The 25,998-nt window shown below is 37.2% G+C and overlaps 2 protein-coding genes, 1 long non-coding RNA gene and 2 pseudogenes across 20 annotated transcripts; 1 reads left to right on the top strand and 4 right to left on the bottom strand.

Annotated features, from left to right (window-relative positions):
• Nucleotides 1–392: 392 nt before the first annotated feature.
• On the bottom strand, nt 393–6,352 carry LOC148931945 (uncharacterized; annotated as a pseudogene).
• On the top strand, nt 4,410–6,212 carry LOC125198938 (uncharacterized). The gene is made up of 3 exons (XR_007172489.2): nt 4,410–5,220; nt 5,339–5,450; nt 5,921–6,212. It is a non-coding gene; the product is annotated as an uncharacterized LOC125198938 (long non-coding RNA).
• Nucleotides 6,353–7,268: 916 nt separating the features above from the next.
• Nucleotides 7,269–8,093, bottom strand: LOC148931944 (receptor-like protein 54). The gene has a single exon (XM_089064962.1). The coding sequence runs from the start codon at nt 8,091–8,093 to the stop codon at nt 7,269–7,271; it is 825 nt and encodes a 274-aa protein (XP_088921088.1).
• Nucleotides 8,094–12,830: 4,737 nt separating this feature from the next.
• LOC148931943 (receptor-like protein 54) lies at nt 12,831–19,555 on the bottom strand. 17 transcript variants are annotated; one of them, XM_089064610.1, is made up of 7 exons: nt 19,355–19,547; nt 18,759–18,977; nt 18,444–18,655; nt 17,910–18,354; nt 17,712–17,799; nt 17,164–17,285; nt 12,831–16,095 (listed from the first exon to the last, which is right to left on the bottom strand). In XM_089064610.1, exons 6-7 carry the CDS (start codon nt 17,261–17,263, stop codon nt 13,652–13,654), a joined length of 2,544 nt encoding a protein of 847 aa, XP_088920736.1. In that variant the 5' UTR covers nt 17,264–17,285; nt 17,712–17,799; nt 17,910–18,354; nt 18,444–18,655; nt 18,759–18,977; nt 19,355–19,547; the 3' UTR covers nt 12,831–13,651. The 17 variants fall into 17 exon arrangements, with proteins under 17 accessions (XP_088920736.1, XP_088920738.1, XP_088920739.1 ...); XM_089064612.1 differs by having other exon boundaries at nt 17,164–17,296; nt 17,712–17,816; nt 18,583–18,655; nt 19,355–19,545; XM_089064613.1 differs by having other exon boundaries at nt 18,583–18,655; nt 18,759–18,873; nt 19,355–19,545.
• Nucleotides 19,556–19,790: 235 nt separating this feature from the next.
• LOC148931942 (alkaline/neutral invertase E, chloroplastic-like) lies at nt 19,791–25,508 on the bottom strand (annotated as a pseudogene). The gene is made up of 8 exons (XR_016135557.1): nt 25,445–25,508; nt 25,258–25,357; nt 25,058–25,146; nt 24,883–24,902; nt 23,749–24,227; nt 23,567–23,612; nt 22,152–22,513; nt 19,791–21,075 (listed from the first exon to the last, which is right to left on the bottom strand). The product of XR_016135557.1 is annotated as an alkaline/neutral invertase E, chloroplastic-like (transcript).
• Between the last annotated feature and the right edge of the window lie 490 nt (nt 25,509–25,998).

Raw genomic sequence — 25,998 nt, 5'->3', positions numbered from 1 at the left:
AGAGAAGAAAACTCTAGCAGATATTTAGCTGGCTTTTTAAAAAGTTAGTTAAGATTTTATAAACTTTTGAAACAAAAATTAACAAAACGAATTTTTTTAACAATTTATGTGACAATAATCAATTTAGAACAAAATATAATCATATTAACAATAACAAAATACTCAAATTATTAATATTGTACCAAATTAAAATGTTATCATTATTAATTATATATACCCAATATATAAGCACTATTTACAATAACAACATTGTTCTTATTTATAATTACAACCAATATCACTTAATTATCCAACAAACACATGCACATGCACTAACATCACCTACTCACATGCTTGTTAAATACTACAAGAGAATGAAAAAAACATCTAAATTAAGCACTTCACTCCCTCAATTGTTAAATAAATTTCACCAACCATTTTGGCTTTTCATAGTGAATAATTCCATATCCCATAAACACTCCGATTATGAACCCACATCCATACCCCAACACAACTGGTTGCCACCCAAATCCATTCACAAAACCAGACTCATCATCATCTTCTTGTGGCAACGATGCATCATCATCTTCTTGTGGCAACGATGGTTTTTCCATCGCTCGGATCACATTTTTTCGTCAGTGGAAATCCACACAATCTTGCATTTCCCACATATGTTTTGTTCCCAAATGTGGAAAGTTGAGTAGACCATGGTATTTGTCCCTCAAGATTATTCATCGAAAGGTTTAATTTTGCAAGAAATGTCAGCTTTGCCAATTCACCCAGAATTTGTCCCTCCAATTTATTTGAAGACAAGTCCAACGACTCGAGCAAACCCATACCTCCAAGAGATGGCGGTACACGTCCTTCAATTATATTGTGAGACAAATTCAAATATCTGAGAGAGTTAAGATTCCCTACCGAAGGCGGAATACTCCCAGAGAATCTGTTGGAGGATAAGTCGATAGTTGTGAAGGTTGTCAACAGTCGCTGTAACAACTGATCCAATCCTTTTATTGTGAGTGTCATCTCTAAAAAACTTAGAAACAAATTCGCTCCATCATCGGTCTGGTTTTCCTTCGCATCTATCATACCTTAAAAGTTCTCTGATACATCCAAGACTTGCAACTTGGGAAATGGCTTCTCAGTGTTCGAGTTTGTGGCCACCAACATCGTTCCATTGAAGTTATTTGACCTCAAGAGGAGGATGCGAAGGTGAGGGAGTCTTTCCATCCAGAAGGGAAACGTGCCTCGCATTTCATTATCACTAATGTCAATGTCCCGCAGATCCTGGCAGTTGATTAGGGTTTGGGGAAGTGTTCCTTCCAATTTGTTACCATTCAGATTGATTGACTGAAGACTGCAACCCTTTGCGAATGTTGACAGGATGAGGCCATTCAGTTTATTCGCATTCAAATGGAAGATTACCAAGGATGTGCTCAAGTTTCCCAGCAATCTGGAAGTGCACCTTCCAAATTATTGTCTGAGAAATAGAGGAAGGATTCTGAGGAATCTCAAGTTGCAAATGGATGGTGGAATCTCTCCACTTAAGTTGTTGGAACGTAGTGCAAAATTAACCAGACCTTATTGATTCATAAAGGTGGATGGTATTGGACCTGAAAGGGTGAAAATGGAAAATACATGTTCAATATTGTAATATAATGAAGCTATTTTATAGTAAAGGCAATGTGACATATAGTAAAGAGAAAACTGTGTATGTTTGAGTTGACCTAGTGGTACGTTCGAAGCCAAATGTCTGAGATTTGAGTCATATAATCTATAAATTTCCTTTTATTTGCCAATAAAAAAGAGAAAATTGCACACAATCCAAAGTGACTACTATTTCAACATTTTTGTCATTGATAGGCATTTTATATATGCATTAGCAAGAAATATGCATAAAATCAAGATGAATAATTTAATAAAATTGATTCTTCACTCCTTTTGTTTCCACTACATTTCTTATACTAATGAAATAACATAATGAGATAAAAAATCATACCACTTAAGTTATTGAAGTGAAGCCACAAATCGTGAATGCTTGTGTTGTTGCCAATTTCTCTCGGCAATGATCCACTAAGTTGGTTGCTTCCGATGTTCAATTGCAATAAATTATTGAGAAGAAAAATTTCTTTTGGAATTGCACCTGTGAGATTAGAATTCCACCACTTAAAAGTTTGAGGCTATAGAAAATAATATGCATAATAAAGAAAATATCATACCACTCAATTTATTATCGTTAAGCAATAAGTAGGAAAGGGATGTCAAGTTTCCAATTTCCTTTGGCAATGATCCATTGATTTGATAATAGTATTCCAACTGCAACAATTTTACATCTTGAACATTCAATTTCTTCATCAAGTAACATCGAATTTTGAACGATCGTTCACGAATTTTAGAAAGCAATACTTGACGAGGGGTTGAAATCGTACCACTTAAAGCATTGTTGTGAAGATATATACCAAACATGGCCGTCAAGTTCCAAATTTCTCTTGTCACTGAACCACTAATTCTGTTGCAACACATGCTTAATCGCTCGAAATTAGCAAGATGATTGATCTCTTTTGGAATTTCACCTGTTATGTCATGAATGTATGGACTTAGCTCGATTTAATCCTCAACAAGGACATATTCTATAAGTACGGTATATAATTTGCATTCCAACTTTATCTAATTAGCATAAAAGAACTATCTATATTAAACAAATCTTGTGGACCAGATTTAAAGTTTTCAGGTGGGACCGGGTCGATCCATCCCATGATATGGGCTTATCTAGCAAACTCAGACCTTTTTCTTAACCCAAGACTGGCATGGGCCCTAAATTGTCAGAAACCCTCGGCCCAAATAAGACAACTAAGGCCCAATCCAACATACTCCGCTTCACACATGGGTTTGGACTTTGATTGGGCTGGGGTGGCCCACTTGATAAGTATATCAACTAGTATTAAAAAAAAAAAAAAAGTAGTGGAATTCGTACCAATTAGATTATTTCTTTCGAGTCCTATTCTGCGAAGGGATGTCATGTTTCCAATATCTCTTGATACCGATCCATTCAAATCATTCGATGCAAAGTCAAAATACAAGGAAGTCATGCTGTATATAGTTGCAGGTATAGGACCTGAAAACTCATTGAAACTCATGCCCATACCTTGTAAGTTTGTAAGATAACCAATCTCTTTAGGAATATTATCTGCCAAATTGTAATAATTTGAAAAAGAAAAAAAAAAATAGATGTAGAATATAAATATACTAGCTAAATTTTTAACTAGTAAACTAAGAGCATGAGAAAATCTTACCGCTCAACTTGTTTTTACTAAGGTCCAACAATTGAAGCAATGTCAAGTTCGCAATTTCCCTTGGCATGTGTCCGATAAAGTTGTTGATGCTCAGGTCCAAACCTGCTAAATTACCAAGATCATCGATCTCTTTTGGAATATTACCTGCGAGTAAATTACACCAAATAAATATCCAATTACATGTGAATTTGTACATGACATAAGATCTTACCACTAAAATTGTTGGAACTCAAATATAACTCTTGAAGTAATGTCAAGTTCCCAATTTGTGTTGGCACAAGTCCACTGAAATTGTTGCTGACCAAAGGAACATACTCAAGCTTTGAACACTGCTCCAAACTTGATGGTATTTCCCCAAACAACTTGTTTTAAGAAATATGAAGTGTTTTGAGTCCATGCAAATTGTGTTTGCACGTATCAATTGGTAGGCTACTAGACAAACTATTATTCCTCAATCTCAAAACTTCTAAACTTGACATGTTGAAAATAGATGAAGGAATAGGACCATGAAAAGAGTTTTCGCTCAAATCTAAAGAAATGAGAAAAGAAAGATTCCCGATTTCAGGTGGGATGGTTCCGACAAGGCCCATAGATGATATATTCAACCGTCACCCTGTGATAGCGAGAATCACAAGTAACTCCGATCCAACTATAGATATTGCTTTCGCTTCTCCAATTTTGGGATAATATATTATAGGGATCAGAAGATATTCGAGATTTGAAGGTAATAAGTGAAGAACGATCTGTAATACCCCGACTTTTTCTACCTTTTTATTTGTTCTTGAAATGACGTCGTTGTGCACCTGGAAATTTTTCGCCTTTGTTTCTGTTGTCGAGAGAAGGATTTTACAAACTTGGGCTTAAACAATTATTATTTTCTAGCCAATTTAAAACCCACTTATTATGAGCCCAAGAATTTTTATTTAGTGCTTTCTTCTTTGAGCCCATCTTAGATCAATAACCTAGTCAGCAAGAATTTTAAACGTGAAACCACCACTCACTTTTCTGTTCCACAAAATCCAACTTTGACAAGCTGAAAAAGATTTCTTGAAATCAGTTTTCTATGTATACATATCTATCTCCCCACACGTTTCATCACAATCAATTCCAAGAAAATCCAAAGAGTTAGAAATTAGAGAATGAGAGATGGTAGGCGTTGTGTTTGAGAGAGTTGGATGGAGGGAGAAGAGATGACGACGGAGTGGTCTACGGGCTCAGCGACGACGGGGTGCATATGGAGCCAAAGGCGGCGCGGCGCCGGCTCTGTGCTGGCAGCATCGACGACGGCTGCACGGCGGCACGATCCGGCAACGGCAGCAGCGAAACTTGCTTACGAACAGAGGCGGCGATCGGTTCAGACGGAGAGGTGACGGCGCTGCAATTCGGAGCGCGATACAACGGATGACGAAGACGCAGAGAGTTTGAATGAGAGGGCTGGGGCGGCCGAGTTCCGGCAAGGACGACGGTGGCAGCAGCCCGTTTGAAGGAGCTGCTCGACGGCGAGCTCACCTTCGCTGGACTGTAGTGACAACGGAGTTCGCGAACTGGAGACATCAGCGGCAATGATCGACGGAGGAGAAAATTTCCGGATCCAATGGCGACGGGCGGCAGCGAAGTTGCTCTCCGCTAGGAGGAAGAGAGAGGAAGACAGAGCGAAATCGTTTTGAGATAGAGGACCGAACAGCGAGGGCTGACAACGACGGACTCCCACGGTGAGCGAGTGCAGCAGGGCCGGTGGTGGGAGTGAAAGCGCAGGCAGCAGCGCTGCCACGTAGCAGACGGACGGCTCTGCAGAGCCGGGGTAGGTCTCCAAGAATGAATCGTGGAGGAGGAAGAAGAAAGAGGAGAGAGAAGAAACCGATTGTTGAGAAGGAAGAAAGAATTAGGCGCCGGTGTTCTTTGATTGTGTGAACAAATTTTGAAACTGAGAGAGAAACACGATGGGAAGGTGAGAATAAGTTGTGGTGTTGTTTATTTATTTTGTTGGGCCTTGTTTTTAGTTAATACTTTGAGTCAATAGATTAAAGAGGATTTATGGGATTGGAATTCATGGTTTCTTGGGCCAGATTACAAATTAAAAAGAAATGGGCTAAGTGGAACACTCTAGGTGACGAAGGCTTTTCACGCACGCTTTCGAGGACGGAAATGATTTCAAATTCAGAAAATTAAGCGATTGAGGTGGGCTTTCTTTTTAAATAAGGGCAATGCCCTAAGTATACTTTTATGTGAAAATGATGTGAATATTTGTCATGCCGTGTTTTGTTTTATCTATGGAACCTATTTGATGTGACTTTTGCCATCTATGGATAATCGAATTCGGGTCTGACTAGGGAGTGAGTCCCTACTCAGGCTAGTGTACACCAATGGGGATCGTGAGCCATCTTTTGGGTCGGCCGGTCTAGTGACTTGGAATGTGGCCACATTCCTTGTCATCAATGGATCAGATATGGTAGACATCTATGGGAAAATGACTGATCAGTCGACTTTTACAATGGAAATGGTTTTAGTGTCTTGGGCATCTTCAAAGTTAAACCCTGAGTTCACTGAATGGTGGCATGATAAATACTTTTTATAAAATGTTTTCGGCATGAGTCCACTGAGTGCATCAAGTACTCTGCCCTGCATTTCCTTTTTTTTTAAATGTGCAGGTTGAGCTGTGACGAGCGCGGTGGGTGTTGAGTATAAAAGTGAAGAAGATAACAAATAAAGATTTCGAATATATTATGTCTTCATACATAGTATAATTCTTCTCTCGAATGCTTCCGCTGAATGATGTTTCTTTTGAGTTCGTGTATTGTCAAGATAGTTTCATTTGGAGTTGTTGATTGTTGAGATAATACTCTGATTTTATTCGAGCTATTCCATTTATTTTGAGCTATGGGTCGAGTTTTGTTGTTTTTCCCTTTCTTTCCCGCTTCTTTTATCCTCCCCTAGTCACGATTCACCGTGTTTTCTATCTTAGAAAATGCGGGCGTGACACGATCGGTGTTTATATTCGAATTGGCTGAGCTATAAACAATCAACCATTGAAGTAGTGAGAGAGTTGTTATAAGGAGGTGAAGATGGGAAGATCTATCCATTGTATTATGCTTGATTTTCAAAGTAGTAATGTGTAGTAGTAGACAAGATTTGAGCTACCAATATATATGTACCTCAAACGTGTGTGTGTGTGTTTTTCTTTGATGGGAGAGGCGGTTTGGAAAATAGGAAAGTGACAAAATTGAAATAAATGCTATGTACGTACATTGGCAAATAGAGTTGAAAAAATAGTCATCTTAAAAAAACCATTTGTGTGTTTGAATCGGTAAATGAATGATGGCAGGTTTCTTAATAGGAATAAAAGAAAATTTGTGATGAATTTTTTTATATGTATTGTGAAGCAATATGTTCACACGTGGCAACTTCACATGATCACTCATTACTGAGCTTGACGAATATTTCGTCAGTCAAGTCAAACGGCAAGCTGGTCCTTTTTCATATTAATCTCCTAATAAAATTTGTGCTGATAACTACAACAATTTTTTTAATTTATTGAAGAGAATTATCTTATCTTCCCTGTATATATAAAGGGTTGACTAAAAAACAAACATTTTATTAAGAGCAAATAGTTCATATTCATCTAATTAAGTGTATATTACTGGAGTATTGATTATATTTCTAGTATATATCCTTGTCTACTTTAATTTTCAAGAATGGTTCCATGAAATTGTGATAAAACTTGTTTATAGGGAAACACATTCTAATTTATATGATGTCGTAATCCTATGCTATTTTTTTTCTAAATTATATTTATGTTTATATTTTTTAAATAACTCCTAATGTCGTAATTGACGAAGATAAAGATGCCACTGGAAGAGTTGAGACAATGGAAAGTTGCATCTGCCAAATATAAAAATTAAATTACTAGAATTTCTTCATAACAAAGACAATAGAAAATATGAGTATTTTTTTTATGGTAGTGATTAAAAACAAATTTATCATAGTACTTAATTAGTACTAATGATTACAACCTAGCAAGATAAGGTCAAGAATTTTATTGGCCAAAACAACATTAATCACCTGGCGAAATATGAGCTTTATGCAGCTAATGTTGAGAGGGAGACCACATAATCCTATGTTTCCTTCAAAGCAATCACCAGGGAATGTTTGGATTTGAGGGCCAATTGGAATCTCTCCGACCAGCTTGTTGTGGGATACATTCATCACCTGAAGGAATGTAAGCCCTGCAATCTCCTTTGGTATCTTCCCGGTTAGCTGGTTCACTGAGAGGTCCAGTACTCCAAGCCCCATCAAGTTACTCAATGATTTAGGGATTGTTCCTGTGAAACTATTGTGGGATAAGTTGAGAAGATAAAGTGCGTAAAGCTCACTGATTGAGTCGGGGATGCCTCCTTGGAAACTATTGGAAGATAAGTCGATGGATGTAAAGTCTGACCAAATCTTTACAAGATTCCGCTCTCCCCCTTTGATGGTTAGTGATACCATTTCGCTGTAGTCCGCGCCCCCCAAGACATCTTTGAATTTTGGGGATCTAAAAGCCAAGTCTCTGTAACTCACCCTAGTGTATATATCCCTCATCATTCGGGACGCGGAACTATTGATAATTGGGAATGTAAAAGCCAAGTATTCATAGCTCAATGTTGTGATAGTATCCCTCATCATTGGTCTCCAATCTGAAAAGCTCAAAGAATCCACATTGCCACTGAAGTTATTGTTAGCTATGTCAAAAATTTGAAGATTTGACCAGCTCTTGTCACATCTCAGCCCTCCATGGAATCTGTTGGCACGCAACACAAGCACGCGCAAGCTCAACGGAAGCATGCATGGGAAAGTGCCACCCAACTAGTTGCCTCCAACATTCATGACCTCTAACAGTTGGCAATTTTCCAGAGATGGTGGAACTTCCCCGATTAAATAGTTGCTGTTTAGATCCAGATATAGTAGGCGACAATCAACAGTAAAGTTTGGGACACAACCAGTGATGTTATTGCTCCCTAAATTAAGGGTAAGAAGATGTTGCTCTACTAGACAGCGCGGGATATTGCCATTTAAGTTTTTGACAGACAAGTCGAGAATCAAAAGGTTTGAGACTTTGCAAAGGGAGGTTGGAACTGTTCCGCTTAGCTTGTTGTTGGATAAGTTCAAGACTATTAACGAATTGCAATTCGCTAATGAAAGTGGAACATTCCCAACTAAATTGTTGTCGCTCAAATCTAATGACATTAGTTGGCAACTGGGAGAAATTTTATCTGGAATCCAACCACTGATGTTATTTCCCCCTAGATTGAGCTCAACACTGTTTTCAAATAGACAACAGGGAATGCTACCGCTCAGGTGATTAACGGACAAGTCGAGGACAAGAAAGGTTGCAGCCGTGCAAAAGAAGGTTGGAATTGATCCAGACAATCTATTGTTTCTGAGTGAAAATTTTGAATTTCCAAAGAGAGCAGAGTCATTTCCAGTCTCAAGATTTCCAAACTAATCAAAAAGATTATTTGAGAAATCCACATCAGTAGAATGTAGTACCGGCGAAATTGAGGTCGGATCTTTTAACAGCGAGAGTGAGGGAAACTCGCCCTGAAACTGGTTTGAGTGCAAGTCCAGCTTCTCGACAGAAGTGGGGATGTGATAAGACTTTTGGAGACCAACCAACATATTACAAGAAATATTCAAACAGATAAGTGACCCGTTTCCGATTTCCCAGATCCAACTAGGAATTTCCCCCGCGATCATATTATCCGAAAGGTCCAATAAGTACAAGGAGGATTGGTTTACAAGGGAACTGTGTGAACCCGAAAGTGACAAGTTGTTGTTGGAAAGACTTAGAGTTGCAAGGTTAGGAAGGCTTAGAAACTTGTCCAGTTGAAAAGTATCATTGAACAAATTGTTAGAAAGATCAAGATAATTGAGACTTTGAAGCTTGATGAAAGAGTTAGGAATAGGGCTCCCAAGGCTATTACTGCTCAAATCTAAAAAAAGAAAGCTGAGATATATTTACAATAGCAAATTCATCCACTTTCCCACTAAGTTGGTTGTGGTGGAGGTTAATATACCTTAGTGAAGGTATATTAAAGATAGATACGGGAATGCTACCACTTAGTGAATTGGTACTTAAATCAATATACTCAACTTTTGCCAAACCTTCAAAGTGGGCGGAAGAAATTGAGCCGCTGAAGAAGTTGTCTGCCATCACCAGATGAACAAGCTGTGTCAGATTGCTGAGCGTGGAAGGAATTGCGCCACTGAATCTGCAATGAGACAGGTCCAAAGAAGACAATCTTGCAAGATTGGAAGTGTTGTGTGGTAAAGAACCTGAAAATGAATTGTCTGCCAAGCTCAGCTCTTCCAGGTACTTGAGTCTGAAAAGACTCAACGACTCGTTTAGTCCACCTGAGATGCTCTCAAAGTTGGTGAGGAAATTGGAATATTGTGGAATTGTTTGAGTAAAAAACATAAATGGCCATGGCTTACATGTGGGCTAGCGCACAATAATGTCTTATTAAATGCAAAGAAGACTCAGCCTTTGTAACGATCATATGACAAAGGAATGATTGATCAAAATAAGAATATATTTAAATTCATAAATGCAGCCCAAATCTTGGCCTAGAATTAGATAAATTAATGGTTAATAATTAATCAAAAACACGAAAGGGCATAATTAAATAATTTTAGGTCATATTATAAGATTTGAGTTTAATGTCATGTCAAGATCATTTTAGGTCATCCTTTGTAAGAATGACTTAAATATAAACCAACAATGACCTAAAAATGTCCTACGCATGATTTTGTTCTGTGTTTCTGTATTTAAATCTAGTTTTGCATAGACTAAAACCCCTCATTTATATATTTAAAACTCTCATTTTTGTTTTATATCGATTTTTTAATTATCATATCACATTTATATATATTCTTGAATAATCGTCTCTTATGGGGTTTTTTAATGGGATGGATAACTGATTTCTTAACGATATCAGACCAGTTCGATCTTTTTATCCATCTATTTTGCGCATGTGAAAGTATGACGTATACACTCGCGCTAGCGCGCGGGGCGTGTAGAAAACCTCTTATTTTGTCCCACGTCCACTTAAAAATAATCATTTCTCTAAATATTCTTGAATAACCATCTCTTTTACTGTTCCTTTTAAGGTATGGAGTCACACATATGGATGTGATCAGATGCAAACTCTAAATATAGTACAAATTTCAAACTCCGATCTGGTCCGTTCAAAAATGTCAACATATGACAAAATAATTACCACAAAAAATGTCAACAAAATGTCAACGGTTGATGTTATGTTGAAATTGTCTTGACGTCAAAATCTTGAAATTTTACAATATGTTGACATTGTGTTGACCAGTGGCGTATCCAGAATTTTCGGTTTGGAGGTACGACAAATAATACTATGAGAGTTTGAAAATTTGAACAATCCTTTTCATTCTCTTAAATATGAATACCTTGTATAGACGCGAATATAATAACTAAACAAGAAATCATATAGTTTTAAAAAATTTAATCATATAGTTTAAAAAAAAAATTGAACGTAAAATATTGGAGTAAAGTTTCAATTATTTGTTATAGATAAATAGTTTTTAGAAGTGAAACTTATGAACATTAATAATTTAAGCAAAATGACAATTATTTTTAAAAAATAATCTTTTTTTATAAATATCTCATGTATATGTGAATATAATTGCTACAAAATAGATAAAATAGTTTGAAAATAATTTATTTTTATTATTTGAGAATTGAGAATTTGCTCAAGAAGAATATAAATTTATTCTTTCAATTGTTTTAGCAAACACAAAAGAAAATACATTTATTTTTCAATTGTTTTGGTTAAACTAAATAAAAACAGTAAATCCGTAGTTTTAATAAAACAAGATTAAAAAAAAAAGTAGTAAAAGGCTATATGTATAGAACTTATAATTATTTTAATAAAACAATACCTGAAAAGAAAAGTAAATTAATTGTTTTAACTAAACAAAAGAGAAATAGAATTAAAATAAGTACTCCATGCTCAGAGTAGAATAGAATGAAACATGAAAAAATGGTAAAGGAATCAAAACAGAAAAGAACAAAAAATAAAATAAAACAGCGCGCGTTAGAGAGTCAAACTCTGAACCTCCGTGTTAAAATGGGTGGGTAAAACCACCAGACTACGATATATCTCTTGAACATATATCATTCTTAATACATAATATTGTTCTAAAGTGGGTACGTCACTGGTGTTGACACTGTGTTGAAAAATTTATAGTTTGTTCAATATATAGATTTTGTATTTTATCACTATCCGTGACACATATCCACAAGTTTGGTTGAACTTTTCAAAATATTTAAGAGTTTATAAATATTTCAGATAATATTGACAAAATAAAATTAAAAACAATTTACAATATTCAAATCACAAAAAAATCCATTATATAGCATTATTTTCAATGTATCATATTTTTACATATCATTTCAATAATTTATAGGATTATTTTATGATTTATAAAGCGTGCCTCTACTATTAATATGTTTCCCAATGGGCTAACATTGGGCTTTTATAATTAGTTTAGGTTGCAAAACCTGTAAATGGGCTAACGTTGGGCTTTTATAATTAAATTGGATGTTAATCGACGTCCAACGGAAAAGCCCAGAAACTCTTCGGTGAAATGCCTTGTAAATCTGGGCTTCACCTAATTCATAAAACTAGAAGGCATATTGGAATCTCGTAAAACAAGAAATTATATGCAACCAAATAGTCTTTTAACACTAAAGAATAAATTATAAGAACAATAATGTAGACACATACAGTACAATATAGTCCATCCGTTCCATAGCAGTGGAGGCGTTTCTATTTGGCACTCGATTTAAGAAATGTGAAAAAAAATAAAATAGAAAGCAAAAAAGCTAAAAAGATGAATGAGATAATAAAATAAGAGAAAATAAAGTAAGTGAAAAGAAATGTGTTCACTTTTACCAAAAATGGAAATTACTCTACTACTATAGAACATACCAAAATGACAAAATGTTTGCACTATAATGAAATGGAGGGAGTAAAAAAGACTAGGCCAACAGAGTTTTGTTTTCAACTCAAGAAGTAGACACACAGTCACTCAAGGATATGAAAATGTTAAGAGTCTCCCTCTCTTAACGAAGAACATTTCCGTTTTCACACACGAAACACCGATTCCCGCGCCCTAACAAGAGGGTTTGAGTATTTCGCAAGTCAATTGGACAAATAATTCTTCATTAATTGAATGACGGATTTTAATGAAAGCCCTATTTATAATAACTAGGACCCTAGGGTTGGTTCGACCTAATCTATACATCGGGAAAGAACCAACAAAGAAAACCCGACGGAGCTTATAATTGACTCAAATAAATAAGTTTGTTACATCATGAAATTACTAAAAAATAATAATAATAAACTAGACTCAAAAATAAAACAAAATAATAGCAGCGGCTCTCCTACTTGGCGACGAGGTCGTAGAGTCTGTCCGACGGCTTCAGCTTGTTGATAAGTAAAATGCGGAAAATAAAATACTATTGCAGAAAGTAAAATACGAGAGAACTTTAAAGACTACATTATGAATGACTTGAATTAAATTCTCTCAATGGTTACACAACCTTTTATAGGCTCTAATTCTAGCTATACAGGGAAAATACTCCCTCTGTCCCATTAAAAATGCAACGTTTTCCTTTTTTGGTTGTCCCATTAAAAATGAAATGTTTCCTTAAATGGAAACAACTCTATCTCTACTTTTTCATCTCTCTTACTTTACTCTTTCTTCATTAACTCACAAAACAACACTACATAAAATTCCGTGCCGATTCTCAAATGTTGCATTTTAAGTGGGACAGAGGGAGTATATTCTAATTATACTAATATCCTTTTTATTTGATTTTCCATAATCTTTAATTGATTTCCTTCTTTATTATTGTCATAACTTCGTTCTTGCCTTCTTGTTCTCCAATTAATTAATTTCCTTCCTTCTTGCCTTCTTGTTCTCCAATTAATTAATTTCCTTATTCCAACACAGCTGCTTCCTCGGACGAAGCTTTCTGCCTTCCAAGACTCCCTCTCTGTTCGCCGACTCTGACTCTTCCCGAACTTCCAACTCCTCACTGGTTGGTGGCGCGTCGTCTTTCCTTGCTCACTCACAGCCTGTTCATCATGGAAGTTTGGTGTGTCCGTAACAGAAAAACACATGCAAAAGAAGGAAAACCATAGTACAACTTATAATCAAAATAGATATCTTTATTGCCACTACTGTCTTATCACTTGATTTCTCACAACTCTTCTTCCTACATCCCTTCTCTTCTTCTTTTTGCGGAGAATGACTATCTTCTCAAAAACATCCTCAATTTTCTCAAAGTATCTCTCTCTGTAGCTTCAGCGAAATATGAGCACCCATAGAAAGCTTCCGAAGCCCAGAACATAACCAGCAGCAGCAAACACATAATCCCACTCAATCTCAGTCCCCTCATCTGATTTCACATTTGGTGGAGAAACATGAGCCTTTGTGCAACTAACGCTGAGAGGGAGACCGCATAATCCTATGTTTCCTTCAAAGCAATCAATGGGGAAAGTTTGGATTTGAGGGCCAATTGGAATCTCTCCGACCAGCTTGTTGTGGGATACATTCATCACCTGAAGGAATGTAAGCCTTGCAATCTCCTTTGGTATCTTTCCGGTTAGCTGGTTCACTGAGAGGTCCAGTGCTCCAAGCCCCGTCAAGTTACTCAATGATTTAGGGATTGTTCCTGTGAAACTATTGTGGGATAAGTTGAGAAGATAAAGTGCGGTGAGCTCACCCAATGAGTCGGGGATGCCACCTTGGAAACTATTGCAAGATATGTCGATGGATGTAAAGTCTGGCCATATCTTGACAAGTATCTGCTCCGCCCCTTTGATGATTAGTGATACCTTTTCGCTGTAGTACGCCGACGTGAGATTATTGGTAATTATGAATACAAAAGTCAAGTATTCATAACTTAACGTTGTGACAGTATCTCTCATCATATGGCTCCAACCTGAAAAGCTCAAAGCATCCACATAGCCACTGAAATTATTGTTAGCTATGTCGAAAATTTGAAGATTTGACCAGCTCTTGTCACATCTCAGCCCTCCATGGAATTTGTTGGAGCGCAACACAAGCACGCGCAAGTTCAACGGAAGCATGCATGGGAAAGTGCCATCCAACTGGTTGCCTCCAACATTCATGACCTCTAACTGTGCACAATTTTCCAGAGATGGTGGAACTTCCCCGATTAAATTGTTGTTATTGAGATCCAGACTTTGTACGAAACAACTGGCAGGGAAGTTTGGGAGACGACCAGTGAAGTTATTTCTCCCTAAATTAAGGGCAAAAAGATATGGTTGTACTAGACAGCGCGGTATATTGCCATTTAAGTTATTGACTGACAAGTCGAGCATCGAAAGGTGTGAGGCTTTGCAAAGGGAGGTTGGAACTGTTCCGGTTAGCTTGTTGATGGATAAATCCAAGGCCCATAATGCTCTGCAATTCCCCATGGAATGTGGAACATCCCCTACTAAATTGTTGTCGCTCAAATCTAATAAAATTAGTTGGCAACTGGGAGAAATTTTATCTGGGATCCAACCACTAATATTATTTCTCCCTAGATTGAGCATAATAGTGTTTTCAAGTAGACAACGGGGAATGCTACCACTCAGGTGATTAACTGACAAGTCAAGACTAAGAAAGGTTGCAGCTGTGCAAAAGAAGGTTGGAATTGATCCAGACAAGCTGTTGTTTCTGACTGAAAATTCTGAATTTCCTAAGAGAGCAGAGTCATTTCCAGTTTCAAGAATTCCAAACTGATCAAATTGATTATTTGAGAAATCCACATAAGTAGGATGTTTTAGCAGTGAGGGTGAGGGAAATTCACCCTGAAGCTGGTTTGAGTGCAAGTCCAGAAACGAGAGAGAATTGGGGATGTGATAAGGCTTTTGAAGACCAACCAACATATTACAAGAAAGGTTCAAATAATTTAGTGACCCGTTTCCGATATCCCAGATCCAACTAGGAATTTCCCCCGCAATCAAGTTATCTGAAAGGTCCAAGAACTCAAAGCTGGAGGATTGGTTTAAAGGGAAACTGTGTGAACTTGAAAGTGAAAACTTGTTGTTGGAAAGACTCAGATGTATAAGCTTGGGAAGGCTTAGAAACTTGTCCAGTTGAAAAGTATCATTGAACAAGTTGTAAGAAAGATCAAGATAATTGAGACTTTGAAGCTTGATGAAAGAGTTGGGAAGAGGGCTCTCCAGTCTATTACTGCTCAAATTTAACGAATAAAGCTGAGATATATTTACAATAGCAAATTCATCCACTTTCCCGCTAAGCTGGTTGTCTTGGAGGTCAATCCCCCTTAGTGAAGGTATACTAAAGATAGATATGGGAATGCTACCACTTAGTGAATTGAAACTTAAATCAATATACTCAACTTTTGCCAAACCTTCAAAGTGGGCGGAAGAAATTGAGCCACTAAAGAAGTTGTCTGCCATCTTCAGATCAACAAGTTGAGTCAAATTTCCAAGCAAGGAAGGAATCACACCACTGAACCTGCAACGAGACAGGTCCAAAGAAGACAATCTTTTAAGATTGGTAATGTTGTGTGGTAAAGGACCTGAGAATGAATTGTCTGCCAAGCTCAGCTCTTCCAAGTAGTTGAGTCTGAAAAGACTCGACGACTCGTGTAGTCTACCTGAGATGCCCTCGTCATTGAGTTGCAGACGGATAACATGGCCTGCATCGTCACACTCCACACCCTTCCAAGAGCAACAATCATCCTTTTGATTCCATTGGACCAGTATTTCTGAATAAGATGAATTGATTTTATTGAACACCAGTTGATTCTTCAACTCAAGCAACAATGTTTTCTCATTCTGTAAGCAATGCTGTGTGTGAGCATGAGTAGCATTTGGTTTGGAAAATGTTGGTGAAAGTGGAAAGATGAAAAGTAATAGCAAAAGCAAAGAGATAGCCATTGAAGAGGAATAATTAATATTGTGTTAGTGCAGAAAAAGTGTAGATTTATAGAGTTAGCACACTTGACTTCAAGTCTTCCATTTATCGCTCCTAGAGACCCATTGAAGTGGAATAATTAATAGTGTTAGTGCAGGAAAAGTGTAGATTTATAGAGTTAGCACACTTGACTTCAAGTCTTCCATTAATCATTCTTAGAGTCTTTGTGGAGTCATTATTTTATGCCAACTATAATCTCTAATGGCGTCTACTTTGAATCTACTCTCCCCCATTCACGATATAAAGGTTCATTTTAATTCAACACGCAATTTTAAAAAATTGTTTAATTTATTAAAGAAATAGATGGAAAGAATTAGAGGAAGATATACCTCATTTTTAAAGTAGAATGTATGTGTAAGGAGTTGTGGTTCATGGTAATGAGTTAGTGTATTGAAAATTATACACACTTAAAAGAATTTCAATAAATTTTAAATAAAAAAATAAAAAATAAGAGACCAAGTTTTCCTAATATTAATGCACTTTTTTGGATCTGTGATACTACTTTTGTCCATATAAAATAAAAGTAATACTTTTCTCATTCTATATATAATATCAATTGCTAACTTTTTTAAGTTGCTAACTTGCTAACTTCTCAATACAGTGTATTAAAAATGTCAGTGACATCAAAATGTCAACACATAATTTTGTTGAACTTCAATATAATGTGTTGATATTATGTGTTGACATTTTGATGTCACCGTATTGACATTTTTAATCCACTGTATTGATGAGTTAGCAGAGTTAGCAACTTAAATAGTTAGTAATATAACGCACCTCATACCAAATGTGTCATATTTTATGACAAAATCTATCAGACCATCACCACTATAAGAAAGCAGCAACAGATCAAAGCGCTAACCTGTTCCATATATGGCTACTCTCAAATTATATAAGAATTCAGATTCCGGGGACTCTTCGGACCGCGTTTCCTCCTTGGACTCGAGCTGCTGACCACACATGAGAAGGCGTTAATGAGATATCCTGCAATATTCCTGCCTCTAGTCATTCGAAGTGCGTTTCTGTGCAGTCTTGATCGCCCATTTTAATGCAAGCAACAGCAATCAAGACCCCATTTTATAATTTTGTGATGATGACACATTTTATCATTTTGGGACGTCTACAACTTAAAAAAATATCCTTTTGTTTTATTTTTACTCATACAGACTATTCTGTAAAGTATGACAGCTTCGAAAAAGTATATCGTACCAACACACCCCTATTCTTTATCTCATAAAATATACTGTAATTGTTAAAAGAGTTAAATGGTTTTAGTACTTTTTCTTTTAACAAGGAAAATCTTTTAATTATTTCAGTGATCAATCTGAAAACTTCAATTTAGTTAATCAAACCAATAAATAATCACCCTTGCTTTAAAGAATAAATTATAAGCATCTTGAAAGTGCTAACCTGTTCCATATATATGTGCCTAATCCTCAACTTATATAAGACTTTGGAACTCTTTGGACCCGTTTCCTCCTTGGATTTGAGCTACTGACTGCACACGAGAAGGTGCTGGTTGAAAATACAAGATATATTATGACGATGAGGATAAATACAAGATACAGATCCGGTGCTGGTTGAAAATAATCGAGAAAAGAAACGTACGTATTCTTGGGGTCACAGCCAGTTATGATCCGCCACTCCTTGTCTTCAAGAGTGGAATAGCATATTTTAAACGGCATGTCAGCAGCAACCAAATTTTACCAATTAGCAAGATAACTAACTACAGACCACAGGCTTCTGAGAGAGAAGAAACGGAAGTCCATGTGAGCAGGCTGCAAGTTTGGAATCGGATAGGTGAGACATCAATTCGATGAGCCAAGGAGGAATCTGATCGGGATAGATGTTGAATTTGTTAACAGCGTCGTATAGTATTCCTCAGTCTTGTATCGGTAGATCTTGTTGAGTTTCTTCATATTGATCCAATAATATTCTCTAATATGAAACGACAATGCAACAAGACGGTTGTTTAATGCCCGAATGAGGTCGGCTGATCCATCCTCCGGAGCAAGCATTTCACGTGCACATATAATGCAGAGTAGAACAGAGCCTGCAATCACATTACCATTTAGGTATGGAAGCAGAGCGTAGAAATACATGTTAAATACACTAGAAAGTTGACAGGTCAAACTACATTACAATTGAGGTCAAAATATGTGAAGTCCTCGTCTATTGATACATTAGATTGATTAATGATTATTTGAATGGTCAGATGACCAAAATGAACTCCAAATTATGCAATCCTGAATTTCTTGATCTCCAGAGGCACAGTCCGCACCTTAAAACTAGCCAGCATCAACCCTTGATCTCCCAGCTCTGAAACATTAATTAAGGCGAAAGCTCACCTGCAGCTGAAGAGTGTGAAGAAGAAAATTACGAACAATATCATACTCCACTGTCAGCAGGAAAGCGATGCCAGAAGGTATGAAATCACGGATAAAAACGTGGTCATACTTGAGAACATTGGTGGATTCAGAGGGGTCCTTTGCAGCAACAGGGCTATTGCAATAGTATACGATCGATTCCCTTAGCAGATCCCAAGCTTCAACCTCAATAGAATCTGTGTTACCTTCACGCAATATAGTTCCATAACTATGAATGCCACCGTTAGATGTCCCAAACCCGTCCGCGGATGTTAATCCTCTCAAACTCTCAGCTCTTTCGCAGTTGCATCTGCAAGCCCCGAGCGTATGTCCCAATAATATGTACTTAAAAATCCTATTGTAAAAACTAAACTGAACTTTTCTATATCAGCTCTTTCGCAGTTGCATCATTGCAAACCAGTGCACAATCCCCAGAAAATCAGCAAATAATTTGATTTCAGCTAAATATAAGATAGTCTTATTCACTTCCCCCAAAAGATTCTACAAACCCTTTCCCTTCAATTCATCAACGTCTACTCTAGACTCTGATACACAAATCAATTAATTATCACAACATTAGCAAAATTGGATATCCAATACATCAAACTCCAAAATCAAGCAAATAATCAAGAACAAGTATAAGCATAAAAAATTCAAACAAAGAGAGAATCAAGAAATGATTTTTACCGGGTGATAGCAGCAGGAATCTTGCTAAGAAATGGTTGCTTTCAGATGCAAAGAGGAAATTGCAGCAAAAACTAATATGTCGGCAGCAAAGAGCGAATTTCAGTTACTTGTATTGGAAAAGCTCTGTTGGCTTGGTTTACTGTGTTTCTATGTAGAAGTTCCACTTTTGGAGAACACATAATTGGGTAAATATTTCGAGTTTTTATGTAAAATTTCCACTTTTGGAAATATTTTCTTGATTTTTTTTATTAAACTATAAAATTTTTATCACAAATTGTCATCGAGGTTTCAAATCTATTTTGAATAAGCGATTTTGATGTTTGAATATTTAAGCTATGTGAGAAAAATAATGGTCTAATTTTATGGAATGGAACAATTTGAGTAGTTTCAACTAATGTTTCAATCATATTAGTATAAATAATAAGATTATTATACTTAAAACTATTATCCTTAAAAAAGAAACAGACAAATACAAGAACCTTATTTCAACTCAAGAAATAGACATACACACACAATCACTGAAGGAAATGAAACACACATGCAAAAGAAGGAAAACCATAGTACAACATAGAATCAAAATACATAGCTTTATTGCCACTACTGTCTTATGGCTTGATTTCTCACAACTCTTCTTCCTACATCCCTTCTCTTCTTCTTTTTGCAGAGGCTGACTATCTTCTCATAAACATCCTCAACTTTCTCAAAGAGTCTCTCTGAAGCTTCGGCGAAATATGAGCACCCACAGAAAGCTTCCGAAGCCCACAACATAACCAGCAGCAGCAAACACATAATCCCACTCAATCTCAGTCGTCCCATCTGATTCCACATTTAGAGGTGAAGCAAGAGGCTTTATGCAGCTAATGTTGAGAGGGGGACCACATACACCTATGTTTCCTTCAAAGCAATCACCGGGGAATGTTTGGATTTGAGGGGCAATTGGAATCTCTCCGACTAGCTTGTTGTGGGAGACATTCATCACCTGAAGGAATGTAAGCCCTACTATCTCCTTTGGTATCTTCCCGGTTAGCTGGTTCACTGAGAGGTCCAATGCTCCAAGCCCCATCAAGTTACTCAATGATTTAGGGATTGATCCGGTGAGACTGTTGTGGGATAAGTTGAGAAGATAAAGTGCGTTGAGCTCACCAATTGAGTCAGGGATGCCTCCTTGGAAACTATTGCAAGATAAGTCGATGGATGTAAAGTCTGGCCAAATCTTGACAAGATTCCGCTCTGCCCCGGTTAGTGATACCTTTCCGCCGTAGTCCGCGACCCCCACTACAAGATAAAACTTTCGAATTTAAAAGCCGAGTTTCTGTTATTCACCGCAGTGTAAACATTCCCCATCTTTCGGGACGTGGAACTATTGATAATTGGGAATGTAAAAGCCAAGTATTCATAGCTCAACTTTGTGACGTTATCTCTCATCATTGGTCTCCAGTCTGAAAAGGTCAAAGGATCCACATTGCCACTGAAGTTATTGTTAGCTATGTCAAAAATTTGAAGATTTGACCAGCTCTTGTCACATCTCAGCCCTCCATGGAATCTGTTGGCACGCAACACAAGCACGCGCAAGCTCAACGGAAGCATGCATGGGAAAGTGCCACCCAACTGGTTGCCTCCAACATTTATGACCTCTAACAGTTGGCAATTTTCCAGAGATAGTGGAACTTCCCCGATTAAATTGTTGCTGTTGAGATCCAGATATAGCAAGGGACAATCGACTGTAAAGTTTGGGACACGACCAGTGATGTTATTTCTCCCTAAATTAAGGGCAAGAAGACGCGACTCTACTAGACAGCGTGGGATATTGCCATTTAAATTATTGACTGACAAGTCGAGAATCAAAAGGTCTGAGGCTTTGCAAAGGGAGGTTGAAACTGTTCCGCTTAGCTTGTTCTTGGATAAATTCAAGATTGTTAACGCCATGCAATTCGCCACGGAAAGTGGAACATCCCCGACTAAACTGTTGTCGCTCAAATCTAACGACATTAGTTGGCAACTGGGAGAAATTTTATCAGGGATCCTACCACTAATGTTATTTGTCCCTAGATTGAGCACAAGACTGTTCTCAAATAGACAATGGGGAATGCTACCGCTCAGGTGATTAACGGACAAGTCAAGGACAAGAAAGGTTGCAGCCGTGCAAAAGAAGGTTGGAATAGATCCAGACAAGCTATTGTTTCTGAGTGAAAATTTTGAATTTACAAGGAGAGCAGAGTCATTTCCAGTTTCAAGAATTCCAAACTGATTATGGAAACTAAGAACTCAATTGAATATTATTTTTAAATAACTTTCAAAATTGTACACACTTTTAAGTAGTATTTCAATAATATTTTAAAAATCTAAGTTAAATTAAGTACCTACTAATTTATTATATTTTTCTAATTTTTCGTCAAATGAAAAAATAAAAGAAGAGACCAAGTCTTCTTTATATTAATGCATTTATTTCGATCTGTCACAATAGTAATACTTTTGTCCATAAAAATAAAAGTAATGGATATAGACTTCCCCACTAAATTGGAGTATTGGACCATTAAGGCATAACGTGTTTTTAGGTTCAATGCTATCCTTTGGTGAGATGTTTTGAACCATAAACACATCTTACCTCTATTTATCCAATGCTATCAATTGGATTATTGAACCATATGCATAAAGTGTTTTTTACTTTTTCTTTTAACAAAGAAAATCTTTACATAATTTCAGTGATCAAGCTGAAAACTTCAGTTTAGTTAATCAAACCAATAAATAATCACCCTTGCTTTAAAGAATAAATTATAAGCATATTGAAAGTGCTAACCTGTTCCATATATAAGTGGCTAATCCTCAAATTATATAAGACTTCTGGTTCTGGGATCTCTTCAGACCGCGCTTCCTCCTTGGACTCGAGCTGCTGACCGCACACGAGAAGGCATTAACGAGCTCAGAGTCCTCTTTGGTGGTCAACATTTTGGCAGCGTTAGGGTTGGAGAGTAGGATCTTCGAGACGAGATATCCTGCATTAGACCATGTCTGGAATAGCCGCGCTTGCTTCCCTATAAACCTTGCTTTGTTCGTGTCGTAATATTCCGGCCACTTGTCTTTCGAAATGCGTTTCTCTGCAGTCTTGATGGCTCTTTCAGCCATCTCGGGTCGTCCCATTTTGATGCAAGCGACAGTTAGCTGCAAATGAAGTGAGACATCAGACGTTATGGTCATCAGTGATAGATTAGATTGATAAATGAGTATCTGAAGGTTCAGACGAGACGACCAAAACAAGCTTCAAATTAATTAAGCCGTTAGAGTGTATCGTCGATTAGCACGTACGTTTTTAGCTATCACCCAAAGTAAACACACATAGTTTCCATGAAATGACCACAAGCACTACCTGGAAGGGTAAAGGCGGCTCTTGTTTAGTGAGTTTGAGGATAGGTCGGGAGTGTGTTATGGAGTAAAGGCAGATGAACGCAAAAGAACGAGTACAAAGAGAAAACGGAAGGTGAGAACTTGAATTAAAAATCAAGAATAACAATCCTCCGAAGAGGCCTACGGTTGATACCGTCCTAAACTGTCAATTTCACATACGAGATATATCTAAAACAGAGGAGCTATTTATAGGACTCCTACTAACTCTAAACTACAAAAGTAAATCGACTTAAAAGACAATCTACACACTAATGAGAATAATCAAGATTATTTACTTTCGGTGATAGATTAGATTGATTAATGAGTATTTGAAGGAATTAGATGTTTAATACAAGCTCAAAATTATTCAATCCGTTAAGAGTATACCAAATTAAACACAAATTGTCTTGGCCTACACTGTAATCAAAGTGGAACAGCTTGAATGAAATTACTATAAGCACTACTAGGAAGGAAAAGCGCGGCTTTCGTCTAGCGAGTAGTTCAAGGATAGGATGGGAGTGAAAACCTACTATGCTTAAGAGTTGGATGAAGTTCAGTAGTATATAACTAACTCCATATTTATGTTCAGTTATATTTGACTATATATATTTTTTTAACATATAAAATTGAAATTAGTTATTAGTTATTGCGGTAAATTAGTTAGTATTTGTTCACACCCCTATATATGCATATAGATATTATAGCCCATTAGTAACTGAATTTCGACATTAGCAGCCCGATTAACTCAATGATGAAGCTTAGACTAACATCTTCAAGAAGATTAAGAAATCAAAGAGACAAATCAATTCAGAATTAAAGAAGGCAGTCTACCTGCCAAAGAAGAGTTGGCCAGGAACCACCATTGTGATAGGACCAAGGCCTGCAAAAGAATAAACCGAAACATTATGAAGATGAGGATAAATACAAGATACAGATCCGGTGTTGGTTATTATTGAGAAAAGAAACGTACATATTCTTGGGGTCACAGCCAGTTATGATCTGCAACTCCTTGTCTTCTATTCTTGGGGTCACAGCCAGTTATGATCTGCAACTCCTTGTCTTCAAGAGCAGGATAGCATATTTTAAAATGCATGTCAGCCACCAAATCTGACCAATTAGCTTCAATAAGGTCCAATATGTCGTGTGATTGATCCGGTGTAGCAAGATTACTAACTACGGACCACAGGTTTCCGAGAGAGAAGGAACGGAAGTCCATCTGAGCAGGCTGCAAGTTTGCAATCAGATAGGTGAGGCATCCATTCGACGAGCCAAGGATGAATCTGATCGGGATAGACGTTGAATTTGTTAACAGCTTCGTATGAGTAATCCTCAGTCTTGTATCGGTAGATCTCGTTGAGTTTCTTCATATCGATTCAATAATATTCTCTAACATGAAACGACAATGCAACAAGATGGTTGTTTGAGGTCAGCTGATCACATCCTCCAGAGCAAGCATTTCACGTGCACATAGTAATGCAGAGTAGACCAGAGCCTACAATCACATTTCCATTTAGATATGGAAGCCGAAACTTTGATAAGGTTCTATGGAAGTGAAGCTTTTATTGAAAATAATGAAACACTATAAGCAAACAGAGTGTAGCATAGTACTCCCTCCGTTCCATAGTAATAGAGGCAACACTTTTCGGCACAGAGATTAAGAAAAATTGTGTTAGGTGAGTTAAGTAAAGAGAAAATAAAGTAAAAAATGAAAAAGGTAGAAAGATGAAGATAGAAAAAAGTAAGAGAGAGTAAAGTAGGTGTGGAAAAATGTATTGACTTTTACTAAAAAGGGAAATGACTCTATTACTAAGGAACGGACGGAAATGGAAAAACGCCCCTATTACTATGGAACGGAGGGAGTACATATTAAATCTAGTGTACCATGAAGGTTAGTCAAATTCTAGTTTGTCCCGTAATTTAAAAATCAGCCGGAAAAACCACTAAGTTGATTTTCTTTTTTCGCAAGTCCGAAGACAATTTTTTGTTGAAATTGTATCTGATATGGCAATCAGGAAATTATACGCGGATACCACCACCGTTGAGTTAAATGATGTTGTCTATTCATAAAGAAAACAAACATTAATTATATATTTCACGTAGGCGACTGGATTTTTTCAATGTCCGATTGCAAATAAATCCAAACTTACATCGTTTCTGGTTTCTCTAGCTGATTTTCAAGTTGCAAGACGAGCCAGAACTAGACTGACATTGATTTATCCCCCCGAGCATTTTCCATATGCCCGTAGCAAGATAATCCACCAGTGACCTACTCGCACATAACAACGACAATCGTGTAGGTAATTCGTGATGGAGAAAGCTTACACTGTAAATGAGTCAGCACGTACCAGAATCGACCGGCGCTAAACGCCCGATTGCTGCTTAAAACTAGCCGGCATAGTCGTCTCCCAGCTCTGCAAATATAAAAAAAATCAGGAAGATTTTTCGTTCATGTATTCTATCGTAGTGGCGGATCCAGGGAGGGGCAGGAGGGGGCGACCGCCCCTCCCCGGCGACCCGCTTACATGGACCGGGACATAAATTTTCCAACGTCGCCCCCTCCGATAGGCTCCGACGTCGCCCCTCCCCTTCCGAATTCCAAGTTTCCGTCGCAGTGAGGCTGGCCTGAGAAGAAGAGTTTAATTGGTTGTTATTCAAATTCAACTTGGATCTAATTTGTTGAAGCCCAAGTACTTTAAATTTAAAGCCCACATTCAATCACAAATATAACTAAGCCCATGGCAGCAGTCCACACTCCATAGTCGTGATATGTCATATAACAATTATAACTTAAAAAATGCATTTAATTAAATATAAAATTTAGAAAGAGATTGCAAAATCCAAATTACTTAACTTCTAACCCTACGCCGACGCTGCGTCGCTGCTCTTCTTCAGTTCATTAATCCTCTCCATTCTCACTCTCACGCCTACAATCCGACAAAGTAAGTTCTCAAATCTCAATTCTTCTCTTCCGTTGCAGAATTAATAAAGTAATTTTTAACTATGAAGTAGGGAGCTTGATTTTTTGCTAAATAATATGAAGTTGGGGGTTTGGATTTGGGGATGGGGACTGCCGTAGGGTTATTTAATGGTAGTAGTTTATTTAAATAGAGAAAAGTGGTGACTTGGTGTGGAAAGTGGAGACAGGAGAGTAGTGGACAAGTGTTTGTCGTGTAGTGTAGTTTCTTTCTTTAATGAAAGTGAATCTGTCATCTGTGAATGGAATTGGTATGTGGTGTAGTGGGGTCAGGGTATATATTTAATTT

The sequence above is a fragment of the Salvia hispanica genome, chromosome 2 (genome assembly GCF_029641045.1).
Source record: "Salvia hispanica isolate PSC_SH4W2 chromosome 2, Shi_PSC_v1, whole genome shotgun sequence".
Classification (NCBI taxonomy): domain Eukaryota; kingdom Viridiplantae; phylum Streptophyta; class Magnoliopsida; order Lamiales; family Lamiaceae; genus Salvia; species Salvia hispanica.
The sequence above is the reverse complement of the archived record's forward strand: the minus strand, read 5'-3'. Positions and strand labels throughout refer to the sequence as shown.

Excerpts from the sequence above, each read along its gene's own strand:
- LOC148931943 (XM_089064614.1), bottom strand. The coding sequence starts at position 17,263 with ATGTGTGGTCAGCAGCTCGAGTCCAAGGAGGAAACGCGGTCCGAAGAG. Across the intron at positions 16,096-17,163 it reads AGTAGCCATATATGGAACAG|AAATACTGGTCCAATGGAAT; the intron begins GTTAGCGCTTTG and ends CATCTTATTCAG.
- LOC148931944 (XM_089064962.1), bottom strand. The coding sequence starts at position 8,093 with ATGCTTCCGTTGAGCTTGCGCGTGCTTGTGTTGCGTGCCAACAGATTC.